Genomic DNA, 24,114 nt, shown 5'->3' on the forward strand with positions numbered 1-24,114 from the left:
CAAATGTGTGTTTTTCTAGCAGAGATTTTAAGCATAGGATTAGCACAGTGCCATCCACTCCGAGCTAGAAAGTGACAAAGTATTTGCCATTTTTACAGCAAAGTCTTTAAGCATAGGATTAACACGTGCTAATCCCATTCTTAACACTGACCATAAATCTCACTGTTTGTGTCCACACACCTATATCTCCTCACCTCTCTCACTGTCTTGCAGCATTCAAGGAGTACACCAGTGAGCGGGTCGAGGAGGACACTCCCCCTCAGGGCTGGCGGGAAAGAGAGCCTCTCATTGGCTGGAAGAAGGGGATCCAGGGTCACTGCAACTCCTGCTATCTGGATGCCACACTATTCAGGTGAGTACGAGGAAGCTCTGCTTCTCTTGCTATCTGACTTTTTTTTGCTCTATCTCTCACTCACTCAGTGTCTACCTCTGTTTCTCTATGACCTTTTGTTCAGTCTACCATGCTTTCTGTCTTTCTTAGCCTATTTATATTGACATATCTCTTGTCATCTGTCAGCTTTTTTAAGGCATGCCTCTACCTCTTATGTTTTCTCTCTATTTGTCATGCTCCCTCTTATCCTCTCAACCTTAAAGCTCTCTACCCCTTACCTTAATCGCCATTTCCATTTCTTTTTCTATTAAGATGTCCTATTTATTTCCTCTCTTGCGTTGAATGTAGCTCCAATATTTTTATTCATTTCTATGTTCTGCCACCCTTCCGCCCTCAACCGTCTCTCTCACTGGTTCCCATCTCTTTGCTTTTCCCATGTGCCTTTCTCCTTATGTTCCCTCACTTTCTTGCCTCTTACCCTGGTACAGGCTACCTTCTCCAGTTTTTTACAGTTATTTTTATTTTCTATCTTTTGTTTCCTTCTATTTATATTCTCTTTCGTCAAAACTCCATGACTCACCTCCGTCCTCTGTCGGCATTGCCGCTTTACCACTCCTTTTATTTCAATTTCTCCTTTGCCTTACCTCGCTCCAGTGCCTCACCTCTTCTTATTTCTTTACCAGCATGTTTGCATTCACCCCAGTGCTGGACACCATGCTCCTCCGTCCCCCAGACAAGAATGACAGTGAAACCTATAGTGAGACTCGGGACCTTCTGCGCACCGAAATCGTCAACCCACTGCGCAAGTGAGTAATGTTTCCTGACAAACTTTTGACCCAAAACTCAGCCCTTCTTTCTAATGCAGCACTGAGTTTAGGCACTATATTAGAACTTCTGACACAGAACATTAGATATCCTTTTACCCTCTGCTTTATTGTATCTTTGATTGTTGCTACAGAGTTTAAACCGTTCCCTTCAAGCTTGAGAATGTTTTTGAATGCTTGGGAGGATGGGATAATGACATTAATAGGTTTGTCAGGCTACGTATTGAGCAAAAAGTTAAATGCAAAAATATACTGCAGCTGCCATTTTTGGAGGGTACAGGGGTAAAATAATGTTTAGCCATCCACCAGACAACGGAATAGCTTGCGACACAAAAGATGACTTTATTACGAATAACAGTATGCCCTCACCACTGACATGTCAATGCTCCTTTCAAAGCTTAACACACATTGAGTACCTAGCACAAGCAGTGCTGACATTCGGCCATTAATTGTGCTATCTAACAACAGAAACATATGGCCTATCCCAATGCATTGCTCTGTATATAGGACATGCAACATGGCCTTCGTTGACTACAGGTGCCCTCTAATTACAAGTGAATAGGGCTTAAATTGACCGGTTACGAAGCTCCGTAGGTAGCCTATAGAGTAGCATTTTTGGCCATACCATGTGCAAATTATGCAATGGCGGTGAATAGTCTTATGTGTATTGCTCATGCACTACATTTATGGGCATTAATACAGGGGACATTGAATGCAGCATCAGTGTCATCTGTGAAGTCCCCTGAACAGTGCTTTGGGAAGGAGCCAGATAGATTGCATTGCTAACCATAGCTGATCAGTTACAGTGGTTTGTAAGTTGGGGACCTCAATAATAATGTCAGTTCAACCTAGCTTTTTCAAGGATTTGTAAAGTTATAATATAGTGCCTAAACTCAGTGCTGCATTAGAAAGAAGGTCTGAGGTCTAGGTCACAAGTTTGTGACTTGTGTAGTGTATCAGATATTTGGGGCATAACCTGAAACAGTGCCTGAAATAACCAAACAAATCATCATTTTCAAAAGGAGGATTTGAACACGTTGCAGCATCCTATGAGCTGTGTTTGCTGGATTATTAGTAAAGATTTATGGACCTCACAGAAAATTAATCTATACATTGATTAATGACCATTTTGGATAAATGAGAACAAAAAACATTTGGAAAATGACAAGAGATGTTATGTTCACTCCTGTAGTAAAAGGTCTTGTAAATTGTATAGCTGAACTGTCCACAGGGGTGCAGTGGAAGCTTAGACATGGTCTTGTGCACTGAATATGTATGTAGCATAAGGTGTACAATAAGCACATTTTTGTAATTAAATAGTAATTACTTTGCTTTAAAGGGTACTAGAGCATTTATATTTAGTTACTAAGTTGAATGTTATGTTTTGTTTCATTTAATCCAGGCTTTGCTTGCTCTTCTTTTGGCAAATGGGTTTGTGGCAGCCGGGAGCTTGGATAGCGTCATACGCTACATAGAAAAGCACAAATTTAAAAATGAGAGCTGAAGTATAAAAATGGATCCTGTGTAGCTGCCTTAACCACGCATTTTTCTAATGTGATGCCAAATAACACAAAGGACATTAAAGAAAATATAAGTGACCACTTAATGTTGGAGCACTTGTAATCAAATGACAGCCAAATACCAATGGGGTACATTTAAAGGACTTATGGGCGTACCATTGGATAAAGTAAAACAGCCAGATACAGACTAATTGATCCCCTTCACAACCTCTGCTGTATTAAATGAAAGTAAGTGGTCCTGATGAAGGTGGATTGAATTATATGTATCCACTGAAAACGTGTGTCGGCCTGATCTTTTTCCAGCTGGCGGCATAACCATGGATACTAATGAAAAACTCTCACCATGAGTTTTCTGTTGCAAGCCATTTTATAGCTGGAAATTAATGAATGTGATGTGAAGTGTGTATGAGTATGTGTGGTACGTAACGACTGTGAGGTGAGTGTAAATGTTATAATGGTATGGGGACAAATTTAAGATTACCACTATGTATGTATTTATTGCATCATATTGTTGAACCTGTTTATTAACAGGAACCACATTATTGTTGCATTATTTATGATTTCTATTGTATATATTGACACAGAAATAACCTATGGTGTTTTACGACTAATTTAAAAAAATGCAATTGAAAAAAGAAGATTGAAAAACTTGATAAGAAAAATAATAAATGGATGTTTTTGCAGACTAAATTGATAATTCAAATCAAAGGGATAGCCCAATGGAGCTCAATGTAGCCAGTGTATAACTTAGGTTGGTCGTGTGGGTGGTCCCAGACCACAAAATTAAAAAATAAGGGGTACCTATGTTCTTGAGTTTTTGCTTACATTATTTCCTATTATTGTTATGTTTATGGTTTTATTTTAATAACTGAGCCGGTCCCGCACAATGCCAAGAGGTGTATTTGGAGGCACCTTTATAAGTTAATTTAATTTGACATAGTGTTTTTAGGTCTGGCAGACCTAGCGCTGGAGCGCGCATGCGCTTCTTGCTCTGCGAGGCTTATTGTCATCTATACACTTTCTGAAGGGGACTTGACGCCCCGCCTTCACTTCACATTAGCTGCATCATAGTTCAGGCTAAAAGCTGGCTTTCTATTGTGAAGGAGGCTTTTTAGTCCCTCTTTGTTACCGCCCGGTCTACTTTTGGCCCCGCCCACCCAGACTGGATCTTTCACATGGGGCGTTACACTGTCTCCTTTAACTAGTCCGTAGGCACTCTTTCCCACCACCCTTGACGCCGGGCATGCAGTCTTGTTAAGTTGTCATCGTCTCAGTCGTCGGGTCCAGAATAGAGCCAAGTTGTTGTAAGGTTAGTCTGGACCTCTTCCCCACACGCCCCAGTATATTTCCAATCGCTCCCTCTTCCGTCATAGGGATGGCCTGCTGCTCGCCGAAGAGCCATGGCTGGTTTGCAGTGCACCGGATGGCCGATGGAGGCCTTTGGTGGTGCAGCTGGGTGGCCGTTGTTATATGTGCGGCGTTGAAAGCAGCAATCTCCAGGCCGCCATTTAAAGTGTTTTATAGTGTTTGAGGTATGAGGTTGTTTTACTCGTGACCACATGCTGATGACTACTTACACTGAGTTTTTTTTTCCGTTTCATGTACAACAAAGCTCAAGCAGTTACGGTGTGGCAGTCATAAGAACTAAGTAGCGGGTCGCTCCCTTACGGGACGGGTAGTCCAACGATAATTGATTATATATCGCCCACAAATTTATGCAAATTGTACAGGCGGCGTTCAGGGCAGCGTTTCCGCAAGTCTGTCCACACCACTGGGTGTTATATTGAGGTTTTATTTCGATGTTTTGAGAGCACTAAAAATTGATTAACGTTTGTTCTCTTTTGCCGCCTGCAACTTAGACAGATTCATATAGTTTGTTTGGGTGTACGGAGCGATAATACGAGTTTCTCCCTTGCTGACGTTGGTTTAAACCGAGGTACTTGCGTTGCTCAGGTACGAGATAGCACAGAACACGCAGCGTTTTTACAGTATGGATATTAGCGTTTACCAATGGCCAACCGCAAATTAAACAGATTTAGATTGTTGGTTAGGTTCATGACGATGTTCCCGCATGCGGATGGTTATTTCACCCTGGGTTTGTGCTTGTCGCAGGTACTAGATAACGCAAGTGGTCACATTGTGGCACGACGTCTAACACAGTTAAAGGTTACACTGTAAGGCAAAAGTACATGCGGCAATAGGGGCGGCCGCTTCGCACGCGGAGTGCGGACAGGTTTGTCGAGGGCAGCACTGGAATGGTATGGGCACCCGATGCAAGGGTTTATCGTGCTGGGGGCGAGTGCACGTTGTGCATGCTCGCGCCGCACCACCGCCGCCGACCGGCACACACGAGGTCATCATTGTAATGATTGTACCTAAGCTTTTTTTCTTACTTTAGCTTCTAAGGAAGCATCTTGTAAATTTCTCTGGCAAATTTACCTCTAAGTATCCACCCAGTTTCTCAATGTTCCTGTTAACACATAGGTAAAAAAACATTGTCATTTCCTTTTTAAAAAAAAAAATTTTTATTGAGATTTTTTCCCCATATAATTTGTACAGGGCTCGACACATTGCATAAAACAAGAAGAAAAAGAAACAAAACTAAGAGAAAAAAAAAGGTGGTAGAGGAGAACACACAAAAAATTAGACTCTGTTCACTACTATCTTTTTCTTAAAGCTTAAACAATTCAAAATTAATCATATAATATATGTACATACATATTATCAATTAATTATAGTCTAACAAAATATACTATCTTACACATCACTCTTTCCACTTGGTTATTGGTTCCCAGATTTGTTTGCCTAGTCTCCTTACCTTTTTCCCCTTCCTTGCGTAAATTGCCATCTCCAAATTATAAATCTCTGTTAGTCTAGCTAACCAACGATGAAAGGTCGGGGGTGTGGGTGCAAGCCATTCTGAAGCAATACACAGTCTCAATACAGCCATAGCGATAAAAATAAAACAATCATATTCCCCTTGCCTATCATCATTATTGACTCCTAACAATATAGTCATCGGTGTCAAATTATTCTCAAATCCTAATGACCTAGAAAAGAAAGCCTCAATGTCTTTTTGTATTATTTGCATTTGTGGACATGTTGCAAATATATGTACAATATCCGCCTCTAAGCTCCCACATCTTGGGCAGGTAATTCCCGTTGTCCCCCCCCATTGTGCTATTCTTGCAGGGGTATTGTTGGACTTGGCCCTTCTGGCAGGTTCACCCCTGAACTTTTTTGCTTTTTATTGGTGACTTGGTGTGGTGATTTTTTGGTTTCTGCGCACTTTCCCTGTGTCCCAGGGTAAAGTGCGTGCGCGCTCTGAGTGCATGTGGTGAGATAGGCCTGCCCTCCCATAGGAATGCATGGGGAATGTATGTGTCCCTAGTAGTTCCTGATGCGTGGGGTGTGCAGGCCCGAGTTTGGTATGTGCGGACTCGTGTGATTGAATGCTGCGCGATGATGTGTGCGGCGTGCATGTACCTAGTGTGGAAGTGCCACTTCTAGAAGTGGGCACTTCGGTGTGCAGTGTGAAATGTGTGCCTTGTCGCGTGATTGGCTGGTCATGTCATGTGACGGGCTAGGGATTCCCCAGAGTCAGGATGAGTCACCCAGTGGTGAATGGGGAGATCAGCAGCTAGATGGGTGGGAGGAGTACACCTGGGTCCTGAATAGGGCAGGGTTTTCCCCACACAATGCTGGCTCCGCCCCCTGTGGTGCGACTGACGACCCTAGCCCTGCCAGTGAATAGAGTGAGGGGCTGAGCACATCAAGGGTGCTCCCCAACCAGCTGCGACTGGTTTTCCCCCTCACCCTGAACCTAGAACAAAGGGTTTTACTGTATAAAAATGGGGCTGTGTCCCCACAGAAGGTGTTCTCTGCCAGGATCTTACCTGAGGGGGGCTGCTGCTGCCGCTGGACCAGAGGACCGCCACTTGGATTACCTCCCTGCCTGGAGGCCCAGTGAGCTGGCTCTGGGTCCAGCCTTGCCCCCCACCCCTGCCCTGAAGAACTTTGCTGGACTTTGTGGTTCTTTTCATCCTACAGCGCTGGAAGCGCTTTATTTGTGTCCCCAAAGCGCCTGGAAGCGCTTCTGATGTGCCCTTAGCGCTAGGAGCGCTTTATTTCGGGAAGCCGGTGCCCACCCGGCGTTTGCCCCGTCTTTGCGGATCTTAAAGCCTCCTGGCAGGTGCCCACCCTGCCAGGGACATTGCCACTCGTTGGCGGGTGCCCACCCCACTTTTTGTGCCGCTTTTGGTGGTGGTAAACTCAAGTGGCGGGTGCCCACCCCGTTTATTTGCCTCACGTCACGGGTGCCCACCCCGCAACTTAAAACTACCTTGAGAATCACCGCCGCGGCACCGTTCGGCCGATCCGGAAGTCAGGCAGGCCGAGGGCGGGCCTCCGGGACAACCGGAACTTGCAAGAGGAGGGCGGGAGCCTACCCCGCCTCCCAACAAAGCATCGCGGCTGCTCAGAGCCCCGGAGCCGGCAGGAGCCTACCCTGCGCCCCGGGGCAGTCTGCCCAGAAGAGGAAGCAGCGCCGTGAAGGCCCCAGCCTCGCCGCGAGAGAAGTGACGGGAGTGCGGCCGGAGCTGGTGCGGAGGGGGCGCGAGGCACATTGTCGGTGCCTGCCCCTCCGCGTTGCAAGGAGCCTCTGAGTCCTCCCTTCAGCCGGTGAGTGGGGGCCGGATTTACTCTCAAGAGCCGTGAAGGCTCCAACGACGGTGCAGCTATTTGTGTAGAGCCTGCGAGGCTCGGGGGCATTTGGTTTAAGAGCCGTGAAGGCTCCAGCGCGCGGAAGCATTGTGATTTGAGTGGCGAGGGCCCCAGAGAGGGGGCCCCCACCTATCCCTGCCAGTGCTCGAGCGGCCCCGCCTGCCAGAGGGCCGCTCCAACGACGGGGCAGATATTTGTTCAGAGCCACGAAGGCTCAGGGGGCATTTCTTGGTTTAGAGCCTGCAAGGCTCAGGGGGCATTTCTTGTCGTAGAGCCCAGAGGGGCTCAGGAGGCCATAATTGTTCTAAGGGCCCAGAGGTGCCCAGGCCTCAGTCCCCACAGCTGCCCAGCACTTAGTGGGCAGCTGCCACGTTTAGCCCCCCCCCCCCCCTGACATTGGGACATAGGGCGTCCTTGCCCCTTCAAGGCCAGTTGGCCTAGGGACTGCCACAGGTTGTGGCTAATGTGAGTTTGGCGCTATTCTTCCTAACCTGCACCGCCGAATGTGTTTTTATGCGTCATGTGCCTTGTTTTACACCTCTGAATGTTATGCATCATGTGTTTATGTGCTTAGACCCCTATAGGTATTGTGATACTTAGGTGGTTGTTTTCTCCCTAGTACAGGTGGTGCTAGTGAGGTCCTGATTCCCTGCGCAATATTTTCCTAAGGTGGTTAGGGTTGCGTAGGTGGTACTTACCTGATACCAGTAGTTACTGGTTGTGTGCTAGGTGTTATGTTGTGCTACAGTAATTTTCTATGCTAAGTTCTAAGAGTGCTAACTCCTGACAGTGGTCCATGTGGCCCTGTCCCCTGTACATATAATCCCTTGTAAATTCTGCCCGTGCCTGTTGGCACATTGTAGAGTGTGTGTTTTTATCTAATGTGTTGTGTATAATACAAAGGCTATTTTTATAGAATACCTTGTGTGGAGTTTCCTTTGTGGTGGGCCTGGGGTGTTGTTGCTGGGTGCGCGCGCAAACGCTTTACACATCGCCTCCGGGATAAGCCTGACTGCTCGTGCCAAGCTACCAAGGGGGTGAGCAGGGGTTATCTTTGGCGTGTAACTTCCTTGCCCTGACTAGAGTGGTGGTTTCTGCCTGACTTTGGCGCAAGCCTTAGCCAACCAGAAATCCCATTTCTAACATTGGTGATCAGCGGTGGGATTTGGACTTGCGTTTGCGCTGTACCGCAGCGGCAACTGGCCGCACTACAAAACTCTGCATTTAGATAAATCACATGGTATAGGGATTATTGTTCTAAGTTTGTTTTTAATTGTCATTTCTTTGGAAATGTGTTTCTTGTGCACTGTGAGTTAGGTGTCCCTAGCTTGGGAGGGTAGATCATCCCCCTAAGTGCATTGTGTTTTCTGGATTCACCAGAGGGTGGGATCCAGTGGTGGCAGCGTAATAGTGTCCTGTACATTTGTCCCCCGCCCTGCGCCCAGATTTGGTACCTGTGTCACGTGGTGGTCAGGTTGAGGAATCAGGGGTGGTAGAAACTGCCTTACCAGTCCGAGGGGAGGGTTGTGTGTGGATGAATGGTGTGTGGCACTAGGCAAGTGAGTGTGAGTTCTCTGGGATAGAGAGCTTGCTGAATCCTTTGTGAATTGTGTACTCCTGTGTTAAACACAGACCCCTAGGTTCCCTGGGTGATCTTTTCTCTAGAACGTCTGCCAGAATGGAGCCTGCTTTTGATCCCAGTGATCTAGTTAATTACGGTATGCAGGAGTTGGAAAGGTTCTGTAGGGAGAGAAACATAGGGGTGAGAGAGTCAGACACTGTGTACGAACTGAGGAACCACATGATTAGATGGCAAACAGGTGAATGGGAACGTGAGCGCAGGGAGGAAGAAAGGGCCCGGGCCTCACACCTGGAGGGTGGTGGGTCTGTGGGGAGCCCTGAAGATTCAGAAGGAGATGACAGTACCTGGACGCCAGTAGAGAGTGAGGACCCCGTAGGTAGGGAGTCCCTTGCTGGGTCCAGCGTAGGAGCTAGCGCCTCATCCCTTTCCCTGTCCCCTGAGCACAGTGGTAGTTTTCTGGATTCCCCAGTGAGGGTGGAGTCCAGTGGTGGCAGCGATATAGAGTGCAGTACAGAGAGTCCCATTCCCAGTTCCCCGAGTATGGTACCTGTTTCCCAAGAGGAGGAGTATAGGTTGAAATTCAGGGGCAGTAGGAAACTGTCTCACCAGTCTTGGGAGGAGTTTTTGGAGGGATGTAATGAGGCACTGTCCGATTGGGTGGAGCAGAACTCGGAACGTACTTATAACGGCCTGTATGAACTGGTTCTCAAAGAACACCTGCTCAGTTGTTGTGTGCCGGGGTTGCGCCAACACCTGTTGGGGTGTGGATTGTCTGAGCCATTTGAGCTTGCAGAAAAGGCAGACCATTGGGAAGGTGCTAGAGGTCCTCTAGAGTCATTAGTGAGTGATTCCAACAATAGTGGGTCAGAGATCCTCCAGCCCAGCGTGGTGGAGGAGGCTCAGTGTAGCCCAGCTAGGTCCCAGGATAGCGAGGAGGGTGTAGGGGCTCACTGCCTGGCTCAGTGGAGCAGGAGTGAGGGGGTGACCGAGGGTCCCCAGACGCCCGAAACCCTGCCTCAGGACTTGGATGGTTTCATGAGGGAACACCAAGACCTAGGCTGTCCTGTTAGTCCACTTGAGGAAGATCTCTTAGTGAGTAGAGGACCTGGAGCGCCTGTAAACAGGGCTCCTGTGGTTCTGGAGTCTGGCAGTACCGCTCCGGTAGGGAGGGTACAGGAGTCCAGCGTGAGTGATTGGGGGATGAGTTCCCCAGTGGAAGAGCCGGTGGGTCAGGGACTTCCCAGTTGGGCTAGGATCCCGTGTAGTGACCAGGGTGACACCACTTCTGTTCTGGGGGATCTCCGTGCACTGTCAGGTGGACAGGGGACGGGAGATCAGCGCCAGACAGACAGTCGCTCGACATATGTGTCATTTGATCGCCTCAGGGGGATGGAGTGGAAATCCCCAAAAGTCCTGGAGTGCCAGGCGATTATTCCACCAAAGGTTCTAGGCCGGAGGTTGGAAGGCCAGCTTCGGGATCAGCCTGACCTGAAGGGTGGGACGTCTGTAATCAGCGTCCCGACCGGTTCTTCTTCCAGAGGTACCGCCCCAGTTTGGAGGGAGCAGGGTTCTGGAAGGGGGTGCAGAGGGTGGGAGAGCCCACCTCTGTCCCCGGTACAACGTGAGGGGTTAAACCCTGGGTTGGAATGGCGTTCTAGGTGTACCCCTCGCCAGAGGAGGAGGAACCCGAGGAGAAGAGGTAGGGGGAGGAGAGCCTTCCCTGAGACTCCTGGTCCGCCTGAGGGTGTAGACCCTAGGCTGGAGAACCAGTGGCAGTCTAGTCCTGTCTTGCAGAGAGGAAGAGTGGAGAATGGCCGCTATGTGCCAGGGGTTACTACCCCCCACTCTGTGGTTAGGCAAGGACCGGTGGCACCTGGGTGGCCTAGGGCCTGGTCTTGGCCGCGGACAGCTTGGGAGTACCAGTGGGGTAGCCCAGTTGGTCCAGACAGTGGTGTTAGAAAGAATTCCATGGGTTCACCGTGGCGTAGAACCGGAGGGTGTCCCTGCAGTTGCGGGCCCGCGTCCGTGTTCTATCGCCCCAAGCAGGGAAGTCCATCACGGTGGTGATTGGGCTGCCCTGCGTTTTGGCTGGAAGAGGGTTGTGTTGGACTTGGCCCTTCTGGCAGGTTCACCCCTGAACTTTTTTGCTTTTTATTGGTGACTTGGTGTGGTGATTTTTTGGTTTCTGCGCACTTTCCCTGTGTCCCAGGGTAAAGTGTGTGCGCGCTCTGAGTGCATGTGGTGAGATAAGCCTGCCCTCCCATAGGAATGCATGGGGAATGTATGTGTCCCTAGTAGTTCCTGATGCGTGGGGTGTGCAGGCCCGAGTTTGGTATGTGCGGACTCGTGTGATTGAATGCTGCGCGATGATGTGTGCGGCGTGCATGTACCTAGTGTGGAAGTGCCACTTCTAGAAGTGGGCACTTCGGTGTGCAGTGTGAAATGTGTGCCTTGTCGCGTGATTGGCTGGTCATGTCATGTGACGGGCTAGGGATTCCCCAGAGTCAGGATGAGTCACCCAGTGGTGAATGGGGAGATCAGCAGCTAGATGGGTGGGAGGAGTACACCTGGGTCCTGAATAGGGCAGGGTTTTCCCCACACAATGCTGGCTCCGCCCCCTGTGGTGCGACTGACGACCCTAGCCCTGCCAGTGAATAGAGTGAGGGGCTGAGCACATCAAGGGTGCTCCCCAACCAGCTGCGACTGGTTTTCCCCCTCACCCTGAACCCAGAACAAAGGGTTTTACTGTATAAAAATGGGGCTGTGTCCCCACAGAAGGTGTTCTCTGCCAGGATCTTACCTGAGGGGGGCTGCTGCTGCCGCTGGACCAGAGGACCGCCACTTGGATTACCTCCCTGCCTGGAGGCCCAGTGAGCTGGCTCTGGGTCCAGCCTTGCCCCCCACCCCTGCCCTGAAGAACTTTGCTGGACTTTGTGGTTCTTTTCATCCTACAGCGCTGGAAGCGCTTTATTTGTGTCCCCAAAGCGCCTGGAAGCGCTTCTGATGTGCCCTTAGCGCTAGGAGCGCTTTATTTTGGGAAGCCGAAGCCCACCCGGCGTTTGCCCCGTCTTTGCGGATCTTAAAGCCTCCTGGCAGGTGCCCACCCTGCCCGGGACATTGCCACTCGTTGGCGGGTGCCCACCTCGCTTTTTGTGCCGCTTTTGGTGGTGGTAAACTCACGTGGCGGGTGCCCACCCCGCGACTTAAAACTACCTTGAGAATCACCGCCGTGGCCCCGTTCGGCCGATCCGGAAGTCAGGCAGGCCGAGGTCGGGCCTCCGGGACAACCGGAACTTGCAAGAGGAGGGCGGGAGCCTACCCCGCCTCCCAACAAAGCATTGCGGCTGCTCAGAGCCCCGGAGCCGGCAGGAGCCTACCCTGCGCCCCGGGGCACTCTGCCCAGAAGAGGAAGCAGCGCCGTGAAGGCCCCAGCCCCGCCGCGAGAGAAGTGACGGGAGTGCGGCCGGAGCTGGTGCGGAGGGGGCGCGAGGCACATTGTCGGTGCCTGCCCCTCCGCGTTGCAAGGAGCCTCTGAGTCCTCCCTTCAGCCGGTGAGTGGGGGCCGGATTTACTCTCAAGAGCCGTGAAGGCTCCAACGACAGTGCAGCGATTTGTGTAGACCCTGCGAGGCTCTGGGGCATTTGGTTTAAGAGCCGTGAAGGCTCCAGCGCGCGGAAGCATTGTGTTTCAGAGCCGGGTGAGGCTCTAACGTTACGGGGGTGATTTGAGTGGCGAGGGCCCCAGAGAGGGGGCCCCCACCTATCCCTGCCAGTGCTCGAGCGGCCCCGCCTGCCAGAGGGCCGCTCCAACGACGGGGCAGATATTTGTTCAGAGCCACGAAGGCTCAGGGGGCATTTCTTGGTTTAGAGCCTGCAAGGCTCAGGGGGCATTTCTTGTCGTAGAGCCCAGAGGGGCTCAGGAGGCCATAATTGTTCTAAGGGCCCAGAGGTGCCCAGGCCTCAGTCCCCACAGCTGCCCAGCACTTAGTGGGCAGCTGCCACGTTTAGCCCCCCCCCCCCTGACATTGGGACATAGGGCGTCCTTGCCCCTTCAAGGCCAGTTGGCCTAGGGACTGCCACAGGTTGTGGCTAATGTGAGTTTGGCGCTATTCTTCCTAACCTGCACCACCGAATGTGTTTTTATGCGTCATGTGCCTTGTTTTACACCTCTGAATGTTATGCATCATGTGTTTATGTGCTTAGACCCCTATAGGTATTGTGATACTTAGGTGGTTGTTTTCTCCCTAGTACAGGTGGTGCGAGTGAGGTCCTGATTCCCTGCGCAATATTTTCCTAAGGTGGTTAGGGTTGCGTAGGTGGTACTTACCTGATACCAGTAGTTACTGGTTGTGTGCTAGGTGTTATGTTGTGCTACAGTAATTTTCTATGCTAAGTTCTAAGAGTGCTAACTCCTGACAGTGGCCCTGTCCCCTGTACATATAATCCCTTGTAAATTCTGCCCGTGCCTGTTGGCACATTGTAGAGTGTGTGTTTTTATCTAATGTGTTGTGTATAATACAAAGGCTATTTTTATAGAATACCTTGTGTGGAGTTTCCTTTGTGGTGGGCCTGGGGTGTTGTTGCTGGGTGCGCGCGCAAACGCTTTACACATCGCCTCCGGGATAAGCCTGACTGCTCGTGCCAAGCTACCAAGGGGGTGAGCAGGGGTTATCTTTGGCGTGTAACTTCCTTGCCCTGACTAGAGTGGTGGTTTCTGCCTGACTTTGGCGCAAGCCTTAGCCAACCAGAAATCCCATTTCTAACAGGTATAATATAATCTATACAAAGTTTTATAATGCTGTGCCTGAAGAGCCGCGGAACATAGTAAGCTCTGCCCCATTTCTAGTGATAGAATAAAGGATTCTTTCCCTATATCCAACTTCTGTGCCCACTTTCCCGCTACTTTTTCCAGATCATCCTGCTTAGATTCTATCAGTTCAGAATAAAATCTTTTAATCGTGCAGTCAGTTCCTTTCTGTATAATCTCCATAATTGAGTTTTTCTCAAATCCTGCCTGCCCTCCCTTCTGTGTTACCATAAATCTTCTGACCTGTAAATATTTAAAGAAGTGTCTTGAGGGCAATCCATGTTTTCGTTGAATCTCCGAAAACTGCATTATCCCCTGCCCATCCAGGATATCGCCAATCTTATTTATTCCCTTCCTCCCCCATTCTTTAAACACAGAATCAGAGAAAATATCTTGAGGTAAGGAGGAATTCTCTCCCATTCTTGTATACCAATTGTATCTCCCAAGGCCAAATTTCCTTGTGAAGGCTTTCCAAATACTAAATGCTGCCATAATCATTTTAAATCTAGTCCTTTTAAAGTAGGTCGAGTCCGTCTGTTTCAAGAATAAGTTTTCTGCTTCAGATCCTAAAGCTAACCCATATATAGCAATTGTGCTTAAAAACCCTTGTCCTTCAATTTCTGCACCCCCAATTAGGCCTGTCATATACTGCAGGGCAGCTGCCCAATAATAAAGCTTTAAATCAGGTAGCGCCCATCCCCCCCTATGTCGTGGCAACGCCATGAATCTCAATGCTCTCCTCGTCTTACCTTTGGCCCAAATGAATCTATTTATCATGTTCTCTAATATTGTAAACCATTTATCCTCAAACATTAGGGGAATTGCCCTAAATATATATAAAAACTTTGGGAGGACCATCATTTTAATGATATTTGTCCGACCCACAATAGAGAGGTGTAGATTCTGTAGCCTATCTAAATCTTTCCGCACCTTAACAATTATTGGCTCTATATTTTTTCCACTAAAATCTCTAAAGCAGAAGTGATAGTTACCCTCAGATAGACAGCTGAGTCCACCACTCTGTGATCCAGACAGTGCACATACTGATTCTTAATTATTTGCATTTTAGAGGTATTCAGCGCGTACCCCGATATCAGTCCAAAATTAATAGCCTCAATCTCAATCTGTTCTATTGCCTCTGCTGGATTTGGTGTTATAACCGCAACGTCATCGGCGTATGCTAATATCTTGCACTGTCCCAAACAAGTAATTAGTGGATCAATTCTTTCGTTCATCTCTAACCTACGAATTAACGGATCCATATACATCGCAAACAGTAGCGGTGAACAAGGGCATCCCTGTCTTGTTCCCCGTTTTATATTCACTGGGGGAGTGGAGCCTGCATTTATTCTAATAGAGGCGACCGGAGCTATATACAAAGCCTGCAATGCCCTAACATATCGCTCCCTAAGCCCTGATCTCTTTAGGATATGCCACAAGTATTCCCAGGAGACCCGATCGAAGGCCTTTTCTGCGTCCAAAAGAATTACCGCAATCGGATCTCCTGTGACTACTCCTGCATCAAGTAATGTAATAACCTTTCGTGTATGATGGGTGGTGCCCCTACCGGGTATGAAGCCATGTTGGTTATCACTAACAAGGGTATGTATTATACTAGCGAATCTGGTAGCTAATACCTTTGAATAAATCTTCGTATCCGCATTCATTAAGGTTATCGGCCTGTATGAGCCTGGTTCGGTAGGTGGTTTCCCTTTCTTTAAAATTATGACAATATCCGCGCCTCCCCATGATGCCGGTATGGAGATTCCAACCTGCGCCTGCTGTAATGTAACCAAAAAATCCCTAGCAATCTTATTCCAAAATACCTTATAAAATTCAATCGGTATTTGATCCGGTCCTGCTGCTTTGCCAGAGGGTAGATTCTGCATAGCAGCTTTAATTTCTATTATATCCAAAGGTGTCTCTAACAGCTCAGCATCATCATCACTTAATGTTGTTACTGGTATCTCCCGTAAATCTGAATTAATTGCCTCCTCCTCTTTACCGCATTGCTCATCATATAGAGTAGCGTAAAACTGCCGAAATACTTCGCAAATCTCCTCTGTATCTATATGTAGAGTGCCCATATTATCTCTAATTTCCCTAACTTCCCCTGTAGCCACCTTCTGCCTGGTACGGATGGCAAGTGTACGTCCAACTCTCTCACTAAACTCATAGCATCTCTCTTTATTTGCTATAAATACCTTAGCAGCCCTACTTGCCTCACTCTCTTCTGCCTGCAATTTAGACCTAGCAACCTTAATAAGGGCTTGCTCAGGCGAGGTCCCTAGCAGAATACATTGCTCTAACTCCTTCTCAGCGTCAAGCAGTGCCCTAGTTGTTTCTAGGTTCTTTAATCGCTCTTGTTTTCTTTTATACGTACTATAACTGAGGGTCTCCCCCCGGGCTCCAGCCTTGAAAGCGTCCCAAACCATACCTGTCGCCGCAGTCCCCCTGTTGATCTCAAAAAAGGACTTTATCCATTGTGTCATATGTTGGATATAGTGTTCATCACTTAATAAGCCTCTTTCAAACGTCCATACCCTCTCCTTGCGTATAGCAGCTATTTTAGCCAAATTTAAAATCAGCGGGTTATGATCAGAAAATACTCTAGGAAGCCTCTCCACTTGTAAGCTAGGAATCAGAGTTGGTTACAAAATAATAGTCCAGTCTTGCACAAGTCTTATGCGGAGCTGAGTAATATGTAAACCCCATATCTCCCGGTCTCAAGCTCCCCCATACATCTGTTAGAGCATTGTTTTGAACAAGGCTAGATAACGCCTTAAATACTCTTTTTTTTCTGCCTTTACATCCCCCTCGAGGCCCAAGCCCAGGCCCAAGTCCTAACCCTAACCCATTTGCCCCATTAATATTGAAATCCCCTGCTAAAATAACACAGGGAGCCCAGGTGGCTAACTCCAAATCCAAGTATTCAAGTATCTCTGGGTCATCATCCGTAGATCCATAAATCATCCCCAGGGCAATCAGTGTCCCATTAAGTAAACACTCAACCAATGCCCACCTACCCCACTGATCTTCCATCTTTTTTTCTAGATAGAATAGCCACACCTCTATTTCTTCCCACCTGCTTAGAATATGCTAATACCTGAAAACCTAGCTGATCCAGAAGGTACCCTTGCGTCCCCATTATGTGTGTTTCTTGTAATAATACAAAATACACATTCATCTTTTTTAATACCTGTGAAACTACTCGCCTTTTCCGGTAATCATTTAACCCACATACATTCCATGTGACAAATCGGTTATCCATTAACCAACTTCTAAAATTTGTTCCTGCCAGTGAATCCTACCAATTTTCCAATCCTTCCCCCCACTTAAATATTTGTCTATCTTTGTTATTCTTACTTGATTTCATATCATCTCTCTCTAAGATTTTTTCTTCAATCACTATTGTCCCCGTACATTCTCTCAATGTGTCTTGCCCTGTACCCAACCCACCCCAACCCCCCCCAAGGGCCCCACCCTGAGAGTCCTCCCCCCCCCCTTACTGGCAAATAGGTCAATCCTGACCTATACGTCTCCAGCCGGTTCGTAGTTTGCCACCCCCCCCCACTCTCTCATAATTATCCTTTTTTTTTTTTCCTCCCCCCCCCCCCTTTTCGTATTTCCATAGAGTACCAGGGTTGCTAATATAGTCTAGTCACATCTATTACCAACTGAGCCATTAATCTCTTCCTAGTATACTCTTTAATTATATTTAATTTCGCCTTTCTAACTCTTGCCAGCTACCAGGCCCTCTTGCCCCTTAGAAGTTTTTATTTCGTTAAGGTACTCCTGTGCTTTTATTTCAGAGTAGAACACCTTAAATTGACCACTAAGCCCTATTTTCAATCGGGATGGGAACATCAGATAAGCTTCACACCCTAAACCATGAAAAGATGGAATAAGCTGCCTCATCCGCCACCTCCTTTGAACAGTGACATGGCAGAAATCAGGCTGGGCAAAGAAGGATATATCTCTATAAGTGCGCTTGGCCACAGGTTTTGCTTTGCTCATAATCTCCTCCCTTAATAAAAAATTCCCCACATTTAACAAAATCGCCCTTGGTTTGGCTGCCGTGTTTCCCCTCTTCTGATATAAGGGAAAACGGTGAACACGTTGGATTTCTTTTTCCCAATCCCAATTAGTTTTCTCAGGGAGGCGCTCTTTGAACAAATCAATTACAAACGCTCGAATGTCTTGTCCTTCTTTCCCTTCCTCCACACCCAGCAGTCTGATGTTGTTCCGTCTTTGCCTGTTCTCAGACGCTTCAATTTTCCATAAGACGTCCGCCATATTTTTTTCCTGCTCAAGCCTAGTGTCTCTCCATTTAGCAACCTCATCTTCCAGTTTTCCAGTTCTTTCTTCTGCCTCCACAACCCTGCCTACCATGTTTGCATACAATTTATTTACATTTCGCAGTGAACCCGGAATCTTTTTGTTCGCTTGCCTGGCCCTTCGACTTTCAATCCTCGCTTCACCCTGCATCTGCTTCAATGTAGTGAATAAGAGATTAAAACTGGAATTCTGTGGCTGAGCTTGAGCTTGATCTTGAACTTGTGATTGCGGTTGTAGTTGAGGCAAGTATGACTGTACCGGGTGTTGAGAATTATTACCTTCCCCCCTCCAGGTATGTCTGCGAGGTAGCCGAATAGTCCCAGTCCAATTTCTTCACAACCTCAGCTTGTGATTGTTTTACCCTATTGGATGATCTTTTCTTCACACTTTTTAATCTTCCTTGTGGGCAAACCCTATTCACCATGTTATCATCTAGTTCTGAGGTATCAGATCCAAACTCCGAGTCTTCTGTATAGCTCTCTGAGGATAATGAGCACAGGCCTGCATCTGAGCCAAGGTCCGAAGCTGAGTTATCTTCAACCTCTTCCCCCTCAACCTCCTCCTCCTCATCGTTAACTGAAAAAAAAACATCCTTGCCTGGCGATCCAGGAATAAGAGTGTTAGCATCTACTTCAAGCGCGATAGCTCTCAACAAAACAGGAGGTGCATTATTACCGTTTGGCTCTAAATTTTTCGGAGAATTGAGCCTCACATTCACCAAATTCGCGGTTATCGTATTGCTACTATCTGCAGTAGCGCTTCTACTAGCGTCTCCGCTGTCCGGAGCATACATAAGTGTATGCCCTCCCTCCCCTTCTCCAGTGGTTGCTCCTGCTCCTACCTTACTCCCCGTTGGGGGCCGCTGGCCATCCCGGCACCCCCGAAGCTCCGAGTCCACTGCCTGCTGCAAATCCCTGGGGACCATGGGAGACCCCGCACCAATCGAGCCATATGACTCCGGGTTGTGAGCCGCGGTACTCTGCGTAGTGTCCTGCGTAGTCCACGCCTCCAGACGCTGAGCACTCCCGATCGGCATCATTCCCTGCATGCTTTCAGCCTCCGCCATATCCGCCTCACCTGTACGCTGCTTCTGTAACCCCGGCGTCAGTGTCGGAATTACAGCTGAAGTAGAGGCGAAGGACTCCAACAAGGTAGGCTGGCGTAAAGATGTTTCCTTCCCTGGATAATCGTCTCCTTGTCGTACCTTATTCGCCTTTCTTGCAGAGAGGCCTTTTTCTTTACTCTTTTCTCTGTCTCTGTCCTTCTTCTCTCTTGCCTCAGTATTTTCGTTGTTCTGACGTTCATCCGCAAGTTTCTCCGATACTTTTTCTGCTGCTCTCCTAGTTTGAGCTTTAATTTGAGTTTTCGCTCTCGAATTCGTTGCTGGTACATCCAATACTCTGGAAGTCGCTCTATCTTTTTCAGCCTGCCCCTTCTGCTCCTTTGAGACTTTCTGCATTTTCGGTGCCATATTTTGCGTCAAGCCGTCCCAATGTTTCCTAACCGGCTGAGAGGTTAAGATTATTGTCTGTAGTACTTTTGTATATCTTCTCACTAAGCCATGTATCTGTAGTTTAATAAATGCCATCATCTTCGGATAATTTCATTTCCAGGTCCGCTTCTAGAGAAAGAAAAGCCTCCATATCGAGCAAACTCATAGAGGGAGGAAGGTTCATCCTTCAGAGAGGGGAGAGTGCGACTACTCCCTACGAGCTGTCGGCGGCCATCTTGCCTCCCCGCCATCGTGCCTCCCCGAAAAACATTGTCATTTCCAATGCCAATAGCTCTAACTAAAACAATTGCGAGACCCATTGCATTTTTAATGCTTGTTTAAAGGGTAATAGTGCTCTCGTTTTAAGTGCCTCCCTTTCCATTAGTTGTCAGAGTCTACAAGAATCTAGGTTGTCTTAGCCTCCGGAAATCAAAAGTGCAAGTCCACTCCCGCTCCTGTTATTCCATCCTTGCTCATAGAAAAAAAAACTCTTAGGCCAAAATAATAAAGAGGGGGGGTTGACTGACAGTCTTGTGACCCTACAGACCTTAACACAAGAAAGCACCAGTATCGTCAGCATGTACCTCCTTCCCAGACTGCTACAGTAAGATTGCAGAACATCATGTAGGACCGAGCAGCTTTTAGTTCTTAAGTTCAATACATGGTGAATGCTGTGTGCTGACGCTGGCCAAATCCCAAGGTGTGCATGTCAAAGTTAACAAAGTCCTCATTTAATCCTTGTTGCACACAATAAAATGTCCATCAGAAGGGCGGGCGTACATTGTGTAGAATTGTGAAAAAGTCTCCGAACTATTACTGCATCATGTCCCTGCCTCGTAGCAGAAACTACCGGTGGTGCACAGACACGTGGAATCTTGCTAGCCCCTTCTACCGTTGGGTGCACTCATGCCCTTTTGTGTCCTGGCACCATCAAGTAATCAATTTTCTGTGGGTGGTGCCTCTAGAGGCATAAGGGTTCTGAATCTGACAGCCATAATATTATACCAGACATCACCAGAATATCGTACAGGAGCAGGTATAAAAAAGGGCTACAACAAAAGACACTGAGTCAAAGCAGGCAGAAAAACTCTTCCATAAAGGGACAGCACTCTACATGAGGTATTCACAAAATGGCAACTAGCAACACTTTGCATCAAACACCCACAACATGGGGCTCAAGAGAACACTACTGATGATTAATACAGGCATGCCATCAGCACATCTGCTTGTACTACAGCACTGGGATATGTACTGAAAAGTGACAAGTTAGACATGCCTCGCAAGTCTTCGTCTTTGTTCACACATAGAGACAGGTCTTCCAAGGCAGCAGAATAGTTTTGGCTAGTCGTTCATTTTGTAGCAGTGCCGGGGCTGGCAAGATATCCGTATGGATTCCCTAAACTCTTCCAAGCGTGCTTTTGGTTTGCTGGGAAGAAGCTGCATGACTGGTGTCATGACATGTCATGCAACACGCACTTATACGCAAGTAGAGGTGACATAACCGAGATATAAGAAACTGAATGGATTTCAGATGACGGGGTACAACATTGCCTTGGCCTTTCTTGCCATTACTGCGTTTATCAAATCTGGATATTACATCGCCATGTAAGTTCTTTCTGACAACCTCAGTAACGTTCAGAAAATTAGAGAATTCTATTATTTTCCTTCCAAAATGCTGTGGTTACCAATACTTTCCAAGGGGTTCTCTGTCTGTTCTTTAAAGTCCAGAGGCCACAGCAGGGAAGGAACTCTTTCTATTATGACTCATGAGCCCTTGGCCGCCAGCCTTAATCAAGTGGGTGATTCTGGGACATAGTCTTTCAGCCCTCCAAGTGTGGGAGTGGCTGCATGTGGAACTTCTCACTGCTGAGATTTGTTGGGGGGGGGGGGGCAGGGGGATAGGAGTAATTCCTATACAAGATTCTTTCTTTTGGGTGAACATAGACATTCAGGTGATGTCCCCTTCCTCTCTAGAAAGGACTCCTTCCCGGTGGCTGTTGCTTCTGTACAGAGGATCAGACAGTTGCAGGGTCTTGTTATACCAACCCTTCGGCATGTTTCATAAGGGCAGGATGGTCTTCCAGACCAATCCTTCATATTTATATTTAATATCCGTCATGAGATGTCATTCCACATCCATTCCAAACCATTCCTTTAGCACAGAATATACTCTGCACTGTGTTTGACAAATGTATTGTGGAGAGGATGGAGGTCATCTGCTCCATAGAAAGACACTGTTTACCTACATGAATCCTCCCCCAATGCATCAGGCCTACAACGCTTCGGTTACACATTGGGTCATTGCTTGCATCCATGAATTTTATGCAGGGCTTCCTGTGAAGGAGGCATCCAATTCACATGCCATATGAAACTAGGTGGCAGCAGCTGTATTTGAACACCATGACCCCTTGTAGATCATGTGTAAGACAGCCACATAGGATACTCTGCAGATGTTCTCCAAATATGGGATAATGGTAAATCTGCACTAGCGATAAGAAAATGTTTTTTTGATACCAGGAAATAACTGATTTCCCTCTCCACCTTTCATCCTCTTCCATCTTTCCATGAGTAGCAGCATTAGGTTTAGACCTATCACTAAGTAGAAGTTATTTTCTATAGTAACTATCCTCATCTATGCCCAGTTAGTGTGAAGGAAGAGCAACGGACTGTGGTTCTGTATGTTGACTGGCATGTAAAGCGAAGAGCGTATGCAGGATATATAGGTGTCCAAATGTACCAGTACAGGAGTTAGTACCTAGTTGTCACAGTCTCTTGAATGGTAGAAGGTATCCACTATATTTTGACAACTTGTATTAGGTGATTTATTGTTGAGTATACTTGTTTTTTTTCTGTATGTGTGAGAGACATATACCTCACACACGTGCCGAAGTAGTGCTTTGAAGTGAAGTTGTTTTGGCCTGAGGGAGGATTATCTGATCTTTCCTTTCTGCGGGCAATCTGTTTATCAATAGTTTATTATTGTATTCTGAAATCTAGCATTTCCCAACTTGGAAATATGGTCCATTTCCAGAGCATCATATCCAGCCCCCAGATGTGGCCTGTCTGGAGTCACTAATTATTTATTTCCCCTAGAGAAGCACTAACTCTCCGCACCTATTCAGACTGTCACTGGAAAGTAATTGGATATTTCTTATCTTTACAGCTTTAGCTGTCAATCCTTTGTCAATTATATTACACTAAGAATAAGGAGAACACTTTGCTGGGATGTGATTAGGCTGGTTAAGTTTGAGGCCTTGTATTGTATAACTTTTCTCTTGTCACTTAGAAGTTGTTAAGGGGCATATTTTTATTTGTCACATCTTTTTGTCTATGTAGCTGCCTTACACGATGATCTGTGATAGCGATATTGTGGGTGTGTATATAGACCTATTCAATATTAGCCTCGTCATTGGATTCTGCTTGTACAAAATAATTGTGCATGTCTGTTCAGTTGTCTAGTGGCTTTTAGTGCATCACATGGTCTCTTTCAGCAACAGGAGTGGTTCCCTCAAACTAGATTCTGTGCAAGTAAATGCTTCGTTGTAATTCCAAGTTGTATGTTATGTGTTCATCCTCACTAAAAGACTTCTTTGAGCTTGTCTGTCTGTTTGGCACCACAGGCATGGTTATGTTTGTGCGACAAAGGTGATGGCACTCAGAAAGATTCTGGAAGCAGCGGGGCAGATGTCTGGCTTCACAAGCGAGGAAAAAGGTTTGAGTTTTCCGAAATCAGCACCTGGCCAGGCATTTTCATGGTCTTCATTTGTTTTGTTTGATTTTCAATTTTTTGTCATTTATTTTACTTCATATTCCTTATCCTTCAAATACATTTTCATGTTCCTACTTTTCAAAAATGTTTTATTTTTTCCCTCCCACTCATCATTGTATTCATTTTCTTTAGGGTCTGACTTGACAGTGCCTCTGTTGCCAGACAATTGTGTGAGCATCACTAGAGAGGGGCTTTGGCTCCGCTCACATGTGGGGAGTCAGCAGTACATGTTTTGATTTGGCAGAAGTTGCAGAAGGAGAGACATTAACCTACATTATGTTTTTCGGTCTGGCTTTACAGTGTAACTGTCGCCTGACCTTTTAACCTACACCAATATTATTCTACAGTTCTTTTTTTTCACACACCCATACAGCATTCCTTTAACCCCTTCTATGCGTCGGACGCGCGGGAGTCTTCCGACGCAAAAGTGCTCATCTGCGTCGGACAGCTCCAGCGCGTCCGACTCCATGGCACAGGGAATCCCTCTGGTGCGGGCACCAGAGGGATTCCCTTTAGCCCCCAACAGCCGCGGGAGCTGGAGAAGAGCTTCCCCAGCTCCCGAGGCCCACCCTCCTTCCTGGTTTCACTGAAATGATGATCAGCGGGTATGTCGCACTGACGTCATTTCAGTGAAACCGAAACTGAAATGAGCCTTGAGGCTCATTTCAGTTTCACTTTCTACGTGCTCAGGGCGCAGCCCCCTGAGCACGTTGAAAGACAGGAGAGGTAT

The 24,114-nt window shown here is 47.3% G+C and overlaps 1 protein-coding gene and 1 long non-coding RNA gene across 2 annotated transcripts in view; one reads left to right on the top strand and one right to left on the bottom strand.

The window, feature by feature from the left end:
• LOC146871466 (ubiquitin carboxyl-terminal hydrolase CYLD-like) overlaps positions 1–24,114 on the top strand; it is an 832,861-nt gene that overhangs the window by 680,346 nt on the left and 128,401 nt on the right. The window contains exons 8-10 of the mRNA XM_085651077.1: positions 214–352; positions 1,015–1,137; positions 23,236–23,327. Coding sequence (XP_085507203.1) covers positions 214–352; positions 1,015–1,137; positions 23,236–23,327 — 354 coding nt within the window. The remainder of the gene's footprint in view (positions 1–213; positions 353–1,014; positions 1,138–23,235; positions 23,328–24,114) is intronic.
• The window catches only part of LOC146871467 (uncharacterized), a 138,580-nt gene that overhangs the window by 92,097 nt on the left and 22,369 nt on the right, over positions 1–24,114 (bottom strand). The window lies entirely within an intron of this gene.

The sequence above is a fragment of the Triturus cristatus genome, chromosome 1_1, assembly GCF_964204655.1.
Source record: "Triturus cristatus chromosome 1_1, aTriCri1.1, whole genome shotgun sequence".
Classification (NCBI taxonomy): Eukaryota; Metazoa; Chordata; class Amphibia; order Caudata; family Salamandridae; genus Triturus; species Triturus cristatus.